General features: G+C 43.0%; 1 protein-coding gene across 1 annotated transcript; it reads right to left on the reverse strand.

The window, feature by feature from the left end:
• Nucleotides 1-233: 233 nt before the first annotated feature.
• On the reverse strand, nt 234-1,748 carry LOC136534034 (senescence-specific cysteine protease SAG39-like). The gene is made up of 2 exons (XM_066526525.1): nt 1,229-1,748; nt 234-1,095 (listed from the first exon to the last, which is right to left on the reverse strand). Exons 1-2 carry the CDS (start codon nt 1,719-1,721, stop codon nt 497-499), a joined length of 1,092 nt encoding a protein of 363 aa, XP_066382622.1. The 5' UTR covers nt 1,722-1,748; the 3' UTR covers nt 234-496.
• Nucleotides 1,749-13,500: the final 11,752 nt, after the last annotated feature.

The following is a 13,500-nucleotide window of genomic DNA, read 5'->3' on the forward strand; positions in this document are numbered from 1 at the left end:
AGCAAAAGTTATATATATAAAAAAAGCTAGAACGACTTACGATTTGAAATGCAGAGAGTATTATGTACGTAGTGCAGTGTTGTTTGGTATCATATCATCCATTTATCCTATTAATTAGATCCATGCCCGACCATAATTAGGTTCCATTGTAATGCACAGATAAATTTGCTAGTTAAAGTGGAGGGTATTTAATTTTGCTAGTTATAGTTAAAGTAGGGGATATTCTATTTAGCACAGCCTCATATCGAGCTTATATATATTATAGTTTTTAAGATTATACATCATTGGCAAATGACGACGACGACACTGTACTGAGTAGTCGCGTGCGTCAAGTTATTTCAGCCTGTTCTTCAAGCTGACTTCTGCACCTCATCAGATATAGGTTTGCGCTGCGCATGTGCAGGAAAAGGCGACTGTACTGTACCATATATAGTTAATCATCCATACGAGTATACGATCGACCAGGCAAGTAAGCACGGCGGCGACGGACGGGAGCTCACATCACCGGGTAGTTTGCCCATGTGGCTATACCGCACGTGCCTCTGTTGTCCTTGATGCGCCTCTCGAGGCGAAAGTATCCCTTCTCGCCCCAGTTTTCGCCCCACGAGTTCTTTGCGATCCAGTACTTGCGGCCGCCGGATTCGGCACCGTACCCAACCACCGTGACGCCGTGGTCGATCTTGTCAGGGTCGCAGGGGCCACTGATCACCCCGCCGTTGTAGTGCTGGAGGGTTTCTGAATTTATGTCCACGGCAACAGGCTGCTGCGCCACGGCGACTTCCAGCGCTGCTTCGTTGTTTTGATCCACCAACTTCTTGCCTCTGATCTTGGCGACGTGGTTGCGCACCTTGTCGGGCTTGCATTTGCCCTGCTGCCCCTCGGGCGGGTAGTACGGGTAGTCGGACTCGGTGGTGAGGCCGCCGTTAGCGGCCACCCAGTCCATGGCAACCCCAGGGTCGCCGCCGTCGCAGCCATTGTTGGGCGAGGACCTCGAGCAGTCCAGGAGCTCCTTCTCCGATAGGGAGACGAGCTGGCCCGTCCGTATCTTGTGCAGGCCTTCGATCGACGCCACCGTCGCGAATGCCCAACAACTGCCTGCAAGGAGAGGGGCATCGTCGTCGATCATCTATCATGACAGTGCGTGTGTTTTTTTTTGTCCCGTATACGTTGTAGGAATATGCGTGTGATACGGTGATTGGTAAATATTTTTCTACGAGTATTTGTTTACCACAAGATCCTTGGTTCTTGACCGGCGTCACCGCACCCTTGGTCCTCCAGTCCACGCTTTCGGGGACGTCGACGTCCGTCGTGGAGTTCCAGTTCCAGTGGCGACGACCGCCGTCGCTGACGGGGCCAGCGCGCGTTGTGATGAGCTCCCGGTGCCTCGCGGCGGCGGCCTCTGGTGCGCGCAGGCGCGGCATGGTGTGCGTGGCGAGGAACTCCTCGCTGGTGAGGTCCGTGAATGGGGTCTCGCCGAGCTGGTACGAGAGGCCGCGCCGGTTCGTGGCCTCGATTAGCTCCATGTTCTGGCGGTACACCTCGAACCGGCGCAGACGCTCCGCGGCGGTCACGTACGAGCGGTTGTACGTGGCCTGCCACGCTCGGAACCGGTCCATCATCAGCATGTCTTCCACGTCCACGCGGCCGCCGGACGCCGCGCCGGCCAGGAGCAGGCAGGCGTACAGGAGAGCAAGAGCTTGCTGGTAACGCGAGGCAGCCATGATCGATGTCTTCGGGCTGCTGTGTGCCTGGCTTGAGCTTGTACTGAGTGAGCAGCCATGGACGGGTTTATATAGCGGTCTGGCGATCGCTCGCCATGCGCATCTTCGCATCTCTGGACTGGAGTGGACGAAGAAATATCGGAGGTAAAGTGATCGGAATCAGTGCGGTATACCGGTGCTCGCGTGGCCGAGAATTCATGGCAGCACTAGAGATGGTGCAAGTGCAATTGCTTTTGATGCAGCACCGATAGACGACATAGCTTGGTGCCACTTAGGAATAACAGTCGCGTAGCCACCTAATCCCATGCCATGATGGTATACCTTCTATCGGGCATTCCCTTCTTTCTCACCCGTTCTCACCCTCTTCCGATGTCTTATACTGTACAAAATCATTTCAGTAGGGCCTCAACTTCGCGAGCGGGCCCCTAGTATTAAAATTGGGTATTAGGTTCTTCTTGACGTATTTCGTGTATAGGGATTTCTACCAAGTCTAGAATTGTGTGGCCATCTTCTTCATAGCCCACTTTCAAACTAGCTCATTTAATTCATCATCGTTGATATCATCATAATCATTCACTTGCAACGTGAAATATTGAAGGATATCATCCTAAATTAAATTTTTATCAAGATCAGAAATAAAACTAACATGAGGCTCGTTGATCTTTTGCTTCCATTCACGGGCACTGATCGGAAGTCTGTCCCTTACAAGGTACCCACAGTGTTGCATGAATTTCCTTGCATGTGGATCAAGTGGTTCGCCTGTCTCGATATTGAATTCCGATATTATGTAGCGCCCCTCCAATGGCTGTTTCGGGCCTCGAATATTTTTGCTTTTTGCCATTGTGGTCATCGATCCAGAGGGCTACGTATAAAAAAAGAATAATAAAATATCATGTGTACACATAATAGATGATAGATATTCAAATATATATATATAAATATATATATATCTCGCCAGTATTTTCTTGCACAATATTTTCTTGCTTATTTTCAAGAGCCAGGTATTGACTCCCATAATCTACATCCTGATAGTCACCATCGGCAAATTAAGTGCCGATGTTGATAATATTCATCATTTCTTCATTCATGTAGTCTCTCGAGGCAGCCATCTAGCTTTTACATCACTAGATATATCTATAAAAAATAAAAACCATATATCTATAAAATGGATCGAGTCATGTGCTTAAGATTAATTAAATAACTACACTCGAAATTCAAGTCTCCAAAGCATAACTTTGATTTCTTATTTTCTAGAAATATTTATTGGCAAGTGATATATATAACAAATTTATATATATAACAATATAAATTTAAAACTCTCTAATATGTATAACAAATATATATATAACAATACAGATTTATAACTCTCTAATATGTATGTATAACAATTTGATATATATAACAATATAAAGTTATAACTCTAATATATATGTATAACAAATTTAGCTATATAACAATATAAATTTATAACTCTCTAATATAGATGTATAACAAATTTATATATATAAAAATACAAATTTATAACTCTCTAATATATATATATATAACAAATTTATATATATAACAATACAAATTTATAACTCTCTAATATATATATATAATAAATTTATATACATATAACAAATTTATATATATCAATACACAGTACGTTGGGGCCGGCAGCGTTGGGGCGACCGGCGTTGGGCCGGTGGCGTTGGTGGCGCATGGGGCGGCCGGTGTTGGGGCGGCCGCCGTTGGGGCGGTCGACGTTGGAGCGCGTCGAAGGTCGGGAATGAGAAGATCAGCGTTGGGTCCGGCGACGGCGAGGTCAAGGACGATGAGGTGGCCACGGGCGATGGTGACGAGGCCAGCGGCGGCGGCAGTGGCGATGGGCGACGAAGACGAAGAGTGAGGAGGAAGAAGAAACAACCGCCTTATATATGGGAGGGACCTTTAGTCCCGGCTCCTGTAAACGCCCGGGACTAAAGGTAACCTTTAGTCCCGGCTGGTATTACGAACCGGGACTAAAGGTGTATTTTGGCGGGCCGCAAAAAATGCAGCCCACCTTTAGTCCCGGGTGATAGATCTACCCAGGACTAAAGTTGGGTTGCAGTTTTACTTCCCGTCCGTTTCAAGCTCCATTTGTTTTTTATATATTTTTTCTATAAAATGTTAAAGTCTTGTTAATTGCACAGTAAATTAAATACAGGACATAAAATTATTCTAAAAGAATATGGATTTACTTTTGCTTTATTGCACACAGAAAATTTGTGTGACCTAAAGTTTTTTGTTTTTTCTTATAAATATTGAAACATAATGTCATTAATAATTACTGTTTCATTAATGCAAAAATGTAGTGTTTAATTTAAATCATTAAAACTTTTATTTTCGATTGAAAATTTGTTTTTACATCATTTTAACGTAAATCTTTTCATTTTTTCATCACTCATTGTCCAAAAGCAACATGGAAATCCCACCATCAAACACAAATTTAATCTGAACATAGAAAAAAAAGAAACACCTAATAAACATCTCTGAATTCACAATTATTACATAATACATCTAATACACACTATTAAACATCACTATATATATCAAGCGGGCACAGTAGTGAACTTCTTAACGTATATCCCTTGGTTATGATCGCGCCGTAACCATGTAGTGTCCTCATTATTTAGCTGGATGCTTGGGTCTTTGTTCACTGTGAAGGGTGGAATTCGGTCATCCTTTTCATAATCTTCTGATATGTCTGACTTGTCTTCAATTCTGACGATGTTTCTTTTCCCTGAAAGAATTATGTGGCGCTTTGGCTCATTGATTGGGTCATTGTTGTTTTTTCCTCTCTTTGGTTTTATAGACATGTCCTTGACATAGAACACCTGATTCATATCCTTGGTAAGGACGAACAGTTCATCTTTGTACCCAATATTGTTGAGGTCCACGGTTGTCATTCCATACTATTTGTCGACTACTACCCCGCCTCTAGTCGCCTTTACCCATTGGCACTTGAACAAAGGTACCTTAAAAGTAGGTGCATAGTTTAGTTCCCATATCTCCTTTATGCGGCCATAATATATTTGCTTATTTTCATTAGGGTCGGTGGCATCTATGCGGACACCACTATTTTGGTTGGTGCTCCTTTTATTTTGGGCTACTGTGTAAAATATATTCTCATTTATCTCGTACCCTTTATATGTGAGGATATGCCACGATGGCTGCCTAGCCAATAAATATAGTTGCTCATCAATACTCTCATCACCCTGACATTCTTTTCGCAACCAGTCGCTGAAAGTTTCCATATGCTGACGCGTAATCCAAGCTTCAGACTTCCCTAGAAACTCAGATCGGAGTAACTCTTTATGTGTCTCGATATACGGATCCATCAAGGAGGAGTTTTGCAGAACTGTGTAGTGTGCTTTATTAAAATAATTGTCCTGCGTACCAATACATGGTTTCTTCTCTAGTGTCCTATTTTTACTTAGTCTCCCCTCGTGTCGCGATTTAAGAACACCAATCGGGTCAAGGTCGGGAATAAAGTCAACACAAAACTCAATGACCTCCTCTATTCCATAGCCCTTAGCGATGCTTCCTTCTAGCCGAGCACGGTTGTGAACATATTTCTTTAGAACTCTCATGAACCTCTCAAAGGGGGACATGTTGTGCAGGAACACAGGACTGAGAATGCTAATCTCCTTGACCAGGTGAACTAGGAGGTGTGTCATGATATTAAAGAATAAAGGAGGGAACACCAACTCAAAGCTGACAAGACATTGAACCACATCATTCTGTAGTTTAGCTAGATCCATTGGATCGATTGCCTTCTGAGAAATTGCATTGAGGAATACACATAGCTTCATGGTGGCTAGACGTACATTTGGAGGTAGAATTCCTCTTAATGCAACTGGAAACAATTACGTCATGAGCACGTGGCAGTCATGGGACTTTAAGTTTAGGAATTTCTTCTCTGGCACATTTAGTATACCCTTTATATTCGAGGAGAATCCATATGGTACCTTGATGCTTGCTAGGCATTCAAACATGTTTTCCTTCTCTTCTTTGCTAAGAGTGTAACTGGCAGGACTTAAGTAATGGCGTCCATCATCTATCTTCTCTGGATACAGGTTGTCTTGTTCTTTCAAACACCGCAGGTCCTGTCGTGCTTCAAGTGTGTCCTTAGGCTTCCCATACACACCCATGAAGCCTAATAGGTTCACACAAAGATTCTTCATCAGGTGCATCACGTCGATCGCGCTACGGACCTCTAGGACTTGCCAATAGGGTAGCTCCCAAAATATGGACTTCTTCCACATGGGTACATGATCGTCAGCGTCATTTGGAACAAGTTCGTTGTCATATGTCTTTCCAAATACTACTTTCACATCCTTGACCATATTGAGTACATCCTCACCAGTTCGGTTGCTCGGCTTAGTCTGGTGGTCTGTCTTACCTTTAAAATGCTTTCCTTTCTTTTTTTAGGGGGTGATTCGTAGGAAGAAATCGACAATGGCCAAGGTACACGACCTTTCGACATTTTTCAAGAATATACCTTTAATGTTATCGAAACAGTGCATGCATGCATTATATCTCTTGTTTGATTGTCCTGAAAGATTACTTAGAGCAGGCCAATCATTGATTGTTACGAACAACAATGCTCGTAGGTCAAAGTGCTCCTATTTGTGCTCATCCCACACACGTACACCTGGTCTGTTCCACAAAAGTAGAAGTTCTTCAACTAGTGGCCTCAGGTACACATCGATGTTGTTGCTAGGTTGCCTTGGGCCTTGGATGAGCACTGACATCATAATAAACTTACACTTCATGCATAACCAGGGAGGAAGATTGTAGATACATAGAGTAACAGGCCAAGTGCTATGACTACTGTTTTGCTCCCCAAAAGAATTCATACCATCCGTACTTAAAGCAAACCTTAAGTTTTTTGCGTCATTTGCAAACTCTGGGAATTCTCTATCGATTGCTCTCCGCAGTGAACCATCAGCAGGGTGTCTCAACATATTGTCTACCTTACGGTCTTTTTTGTGCCATCGCAACAACTTTGCATGGTCTTTGTTTCTGAACAGACGTTTCAAGCGTGGTATTATAGGAGCATACCACATAATCTTGGCAGGGATTTTCTTCATGGGACGTTCGCCCTCAACATCACCAGGGTTATCTCGTCTGATCTTATACCGCGATGCATAACATACCGGGCATGCATCTAACTTCTCGTACTTCTCGCCATGGTAGAGGATGTAGTCATTAGGACATACATGTATCTTCTGGATTTCTAATCCCAAAGGGCAGACTATCTATTTTGCTTCGTACATAATGGCAGGCAATTCGTTATCCTTCTGAAGCATCTTCTTTTGGATTTTCAGTAACTCCCCAAATTTCTTGTCAGATACACCATTCTTTGCCTTCCATTGCAGCAATTCCAGTGTGGTACTCAACTTTTTCTGCCCCGCATCACAAGTTGGGTATAGCAATTTCTTGTGATCCTTTAGCATGCGCTCGAACTTGATCTTCTCTTTTTCACTTTCGCATTCTCTTTGTGCATCACGAATGACCTAACCAAGATCATCAGCGGGCTAATCTTCTGCCCCTACCTCTTCTTCAGCTTCTCCCATTGCAGTATCATTGAAGGCACCATATTCAGAAATAATGTCATCATCGTCCCATAGTTCTTCTTTACCTTCTTCCATTACAAGACCAGTTTCTTCATGCTTCGCCCAACAAATATAGTTTGGCATAAAATCCGACTTCAACAAGTGTGAATGAAGACTCCTTGAGCTAGCATATCCCTTCAAATTCTTACATATGACACATGGGCAACACATAAAACCATCGCGTTTGTTTGCCTCGGCCACACGTAAGAAAGAAGGCATGCCCTCAATGAACTCTTGGGAGCGGCGATCAGCATTGTACATCTAATGCCGGCTCATCTGCATTACATGACATACATATCATATTAAAACCTAGAACATAATTAGTTAATTATACGACATGCATGCCACCACACAAGGTATTAATTTATGAAAGTCTCGCTACAATGTAGACAATCCCAACTACCACTAAAAAAACTAAAGCTAAAATACACTTCAACAGCATAAGGATTTCGCGACCAATCACAACTAAAATAGACAGATCATGCGTTTGTTCAACATCTATGGGCTTCTTCCGCAGGATCACTACCTCATCAGCTGTCGTAGCCACCTATGCAAGAGAGTTTTGCACGTGTTCAACATACTCTTCCTCTCAGTACCAGCCTGAACATCCAGTGCCATCCCACTGAAATTAAAACAAAAAAATTAGAACTTTAATCACAATCATCATGAAAATAAGTATAAATTAACCATAATCATCAAATGCGACAAAATAACTCACATTGCGATCCGGACACTTGTAGAAGATACGGCCCTTGTTGGGACACTCCTTCCTCACCCGGTACTCCATCATAATCTTCTCCTCACACTTGCCGCATGCAATAAGAGGGAGGTCCGGCCTCAGTCGCTTTGGAACCCGATGAGAGGCCGAGGACCCGGAAGCAGTTGCCATCTACTCTCTATACTCATTTTTAATATAATATAAATTTCTCATTTTATAAACAAATAAAATTAAAAAAAACTCTAAAATTCTCTATATCTCTAAACCATGAAGTGTACAATGCATGCTAGAAATGAAAGCTGAATACTAGTTTTGAATAACTACTTTAACCTTCTTTCATCCAAATATGCAAACTTTAAAGTGATTTTAAGCTTAAATGGCTTACAAATAAAAAAATCCACCATAAAAAACCACATATATCTAGTCCATAAAATAAGATATGCTACTGATGAAACATAAGAGTATAAAGTTGGTAACCTTTAGAACCGAAGAATCGATGGAGGAATCAAAGAAATCTTGTGATTACTGGCGATAAGAAAGAAGAGAGGCCGGCGATGAAGTAAGAACACTGAGCTCGAAGTGGCTCGGACTCGGGGAGGAAGAAAGGGATCTTTAGTCCCGGTTGGAGACAGCAACCGGGACTAAAGGTCCCTTTCTAGTCCCGGACGGAGCCTTCAGCCGGGAGTAGACTTTTACTCCTGGTTGGAGGGACCAACCGAGAGTAAAAGTCAGCCTTTAGTCCCGGTTGGTAGCTCTAACCGGGACTAAAGGTCCCCTGCAGCAAAAGCCTACCGCAGTAGCCGTTGGGCAGGGACCTTTAGTCCCGGTTGGAGCTACCAACCGGGACTAAAGGTTTCTCTAGTCCCGGACGCGAAAAATACCGGGACTAAAGCAAAATTTCGAAGTGGATCAAAAGTCGTTTCTCTACTAGTGGTCCATAGATACTAGGTATGGATCCTAACCTAAGCACATTAACATTAATACTAGTGTCACATGATAATGATCAGGACAGTGCGATGCGCGTTCGTGTGGCCGAGGATGCATGTCAGCACTAGATGGTGCAAGTGCAATTGCTTTTGATGTAGCACCGATAGATGACTTAGCTTGGTGTCACAGTTCATGTCCTTGCACGCATGATGAAATCTAACTACATGCTTATAGTGCCTCGAATAGAGTTAATCTGCTGCAGTGAGGATCCGTCGATGAGTGGTCCGGTGTTGAGTGCGCTGTGATTAGGGGGAGGGGGATGTTATATCATCGGCGAGAACCTCAAATAACAACTGCTTAGGTCCCACTAGCAAAACATGCACATACGTGTATGCCTAGCAACAGAACTTATGACTTGAAGATTTATTTAACGACCATGTCATACATTTCAGTTCGTCTTGCGATCAAACTTCATATTATGCTTGACGCGTGTTGATATAACTCATATATAAAGGTATGGGATGCTTAGAGATTTATCCATTGATCGCATAATGTGTTCAAATTTGTTTTAGAATCAAACTCTGCACCAAGCCTCAACACTCTTCTCTAACTCGTACGAACCATGAAAAGGCTCCACATTCCAATTTGTTGAATCGGACACCACGCTATGCTTAAACATGCTCAACTCATATGGACATGAGAGATATTTAGTCCATCAGATCTCCACCAAATAGTTTTGAGCGATGATGAACCAAGAAACATTCCACCTTTAAATTTTTTGGAATAACATAAAACCAGATTTAGAGGAAAGGTATTATAGGAGCATACCATATAATCTTGGTAGGGATTTTCTTTGTGGGACATTCGTCCTCAACATCACCAGGGTTATCTCGCCTGATTTTATACCGCGATGCATAATATACCGGGCATGCATCTAACTTCTCGTACTCCTCGCCATAGTAGAGGATGTAGTCATTAGGACATGCATGTATCTTCTGGATTTCTAATCCCAAAGGGCAGACTATCTGTTTTGCTTCGTACATAGTGGCAGGCAATTCGTTATCCTTCTGAAGCATCTTCTTTTGGATTTTCAGTAACTCCCCAAATCCCTTGTCAAATACACCATTCTTTGCCTTGCATTGCAGCAATTCCAGTGTGGTACTCAACTTTTTCTACCCCGCATCACAAGTTAGTTATAGCAATTTTTTATGATCCTCTAGCATATGCTCGAACTTGATCTTCTCCTTTTCACTTTCACATTCTCTTTGTGCATCATGAATGGCCTGACCAAGATTATCAGCGTGCTCATCTTCTGCCCCTACCTCTTCTTTAGCTTCTCCCATTGCAGTATCATTGAAGGCACCATATTCAGAAATAATGTCATCATCGTCCCATTGTTCTTCTTTACCTTCTTCCATTACAACACCGGTTTCTTCGTGCTTCGCCCAACAAATATAGTTTGATATGAAACCCGACTTCAACAAGTGTGAATGAAGACTCCTTGAGCTAGCATATTCTTTCAAATTCTTATATATGACACATGGGCAACACATGAAACCATCGCGTTTGTTTGCCTCAGCCACAAGTAAGAAAGAATGCACGCCCTCAATGAACTCTTGGGAGCCGCGATCAGCATTGTACATCCAATGCCGGCTCATCTGCATTACATGACATACATATCATATTAAAACCTAGAACATAATTAGTTAATTATACGACATGCATGCCACCACACAAGGTATTAATTTATGAAAGTCTCGCTATAATGTAGACAATCCCAACTACCACTAAAAAAACTAAAGCTAAAATACACTTCAGCAGCATAAGGATTTCACGACCAATCCCAACTAAAACAGACAGATCATGCGTTTGTTCAACATCTATGGGCTTCTTCCGCAGGATCACTGCCTCATCAGCTGTCGTAGCCGCCTATGCAAGAGAGTTTTGCACGTGTTCAACATACTCTTTCTCTCAGTACTAGCCTGAACATCCAGTGCCATCCCACTGAAATTAAAACAAAAAAATTAGAACTTTAATCACAATCATCATAAAAATAAGTATAAATTAACCATAATCATCAAATGCGACAAAATAACTCATATTGCGATCCGAACACTTGTAGAAGATACGGCCCTTGTTGGGACACTCCTTCCTCACCCGGTACTCCATCACAATCTTCTCCTCACACTTGCCGCATGCAATAAGAGGGAGGTCCAGCCTCAGTCGCTTTGGAACTCGATGAGAGGCCGAGGACCCGAAAGTAGTTGCCATCTACTCTCTATACTCATTTTTAATATAATATAAATTTCTCATTTTATAAACAAATAAAATTAAAAAAACTCTAAAATTCTCTATATCTCTAAACCATGAAGTGTGCTATGCATGCTAGAAATGAAAGCTGAATACTAGTTTTGAATAATTACTTTAACCTTCCTTCATCCAAATATGCAAACTTTAAAGTGATTTTAAGCTTAAATGGCTTACAAATAAAAAAAATCCACCATAAAAAACCACATATATCTAGTCCACAAAATGAGATATGCTACTGATGAAACATGAGAGTATAAAGTTGGTAACCTTCAGAACTGAAGAATCGATGGAGGAATCAAAGAAATCTTGTGATTACCAGCGATGAGAAAGAAGAGAGGCCGGCGATGAAGTAAGAACACTGGGCTCGAAGTGGCTCGGGCTCGGAGAGGAAGAAAGGGATCTTTAGTCCTGGTTGGAGACAGCAACCGGGACTAAAGGTCCCTTTCTAGTCCCGGACGGAGCCTTCAGTCAGGAGTAGACTTTTACTCCTGGTTGGAGGGACCAACCAGGAGTAAAAGTCAACCTTTAGTCCCGGTTGGTAGCTCCAACCGGGACTAAAGGCCCCCTGCAGCAAAAGCATGCCGCAGTAGCCGTTGGGCAGGGACCTTTAGTCCCGATTGGAGCTACCAACCAGGACTAAAGGTTTCTCTAGCCCCGGAAACGAAAAATACCGGGACTAAAGCCAAATTTTGAAGTGGATCAAAAGTCGTTTCTCTACTAGTCGTCCATAGATAGTAGGTATGGATCCTAACCTAAGCACATTAACATAAATACTAGTGTCACATGGTAATGATCAGGACAGTGCGACGCGCGTTCGTGTGGCCGAGGATGCATGTCAGCACTAGATGGTGCAAGTGCAATTGCTTTTGATGTAGCACCGATAGACGACTTAGCTTGGTGTCACAGTTCATGTCCTTGCACGCATGATGAAATCTAACTGCATGCTTATAGTGCCTCGAATAGAGTAAATCTGCTGTAGTGAGGATCCGTCGATGAGTGGTCCGGTGTTGAGTGCGCTATGATTAGGGGGAGGGGGATGTTATATCATCGGCGAGAACCTCAAATAACAACTGCTTAGGTCCCACTAGCAAGACATGCACATACGTGTATGCCTGGCAACGGAACTTATGACTTGAAGATTTATTTAACGACCATGTTATACATTTCAGTTCGTCTTGCGATCAAACTTCATATTATGCTTGACGCGTGTTGATATAACTCATATATATAGGTATGGGATGCTTAGAGATTTATCCATTGATCGCATAATGTGTTCAAATTTGTTTTAGAATCAAACTCTGCACCAAGCCTCAACACTCTTCTCTAACTCGTATGAACCATGAAAACGCTCCACATTCCAATTTGTTGAATCGGACACCACGCTATGCTTAAACATGCTCAACTCATACGGACATGAGAGATATTTAGTCCATCAGATCTCCACCAAATATTTTTGAGCGATGATGAACCAAGAAACATTCCTCCTTTAAATTTTTTGGAATAACATAAAACCAGATTTAGAGGAAATATTCCTCTCTGGGATGACTTTGTCGCCTCTGTCCTAGAATTTAAAACAAAACAAAGTGGATATCCTACTTCGTCCCTGATCCACCTCAAACCAAACGTTATCTAGGCACCTTATTTGGTGCTCAGTAAGAGAGGGGGTTTCTCCTAGCACAAATCTCAACGCCTGTGAACATATAGATACGATCGTATATACATATACAAGTGCGTGGTAAGTTTCACGTTTCTTCCCATCATATAAGTACTTTTGTCATCAGTCTGCAGGAGTGTTTAGTTGTTTTCAGGCCTAACGTTTGAGATCGTGACGCAACAAGCCACGCTAGCTAGTATACGCTACCCATTGCTGGCTTGCTGCTGTGCAACTATGCAAGCGCAGTGTAAACGCACGACGATGGGCAGTCCGCGGCGAACGTGGTGGCAAGCTTATCACTAGCTAGCTCGGTGCGCCGTGGGTGCCGGTGTCGGTGATCAGCACGCGCCACATGGCGTCATGCCATACATATCCTTCGGACTATACGCTAATGACGATGCGCACCACCATCACAGGCACTGGTCGTTTCGTGCTGCTCCCTTGGTGAGTCCCTGTGCCCTTGCGTGCATGGAAACGCTGGATTCGCCTGCTCCCCCACGCGCATCGGATGAATTGATCGCCGAGCCA

The sequence above is a fragment of the Miscanthus floridulus genome, unplaced genomic scaffold (assembly GCF_019320115.1).
Source record: "Miscanthus floridulus cultivar M001 unplaced genomic scaffold, ASM1932011v1 os_1442, whole genome shotgun sequence".
NCBI classification, from domain to species: Eukaryota; Viridiplantae; Streptophyta; class Magnoliopsida; order Poales; family Poaceae; genus Miscanthus; species Miscanthus floridulus.

Excerpts from the sequence above, each read along its gene's own strand:
- LOC136534034 (XM_066526525.1), bottom strand. The coding sequence starts at position 1,721 with ATGGCTGCCTCGCGTTACCAGCAAGCTCTTGCTCTCCTGTACGCCTGC. Across the intron at positions 1,096-1,228 it reads CAAGAACCAAGGATCTTGTG|GCAGTTGTTGGGCATTCGCG; the intron begins GTAAACAAATAC and ends CTCTCCTTGCAG.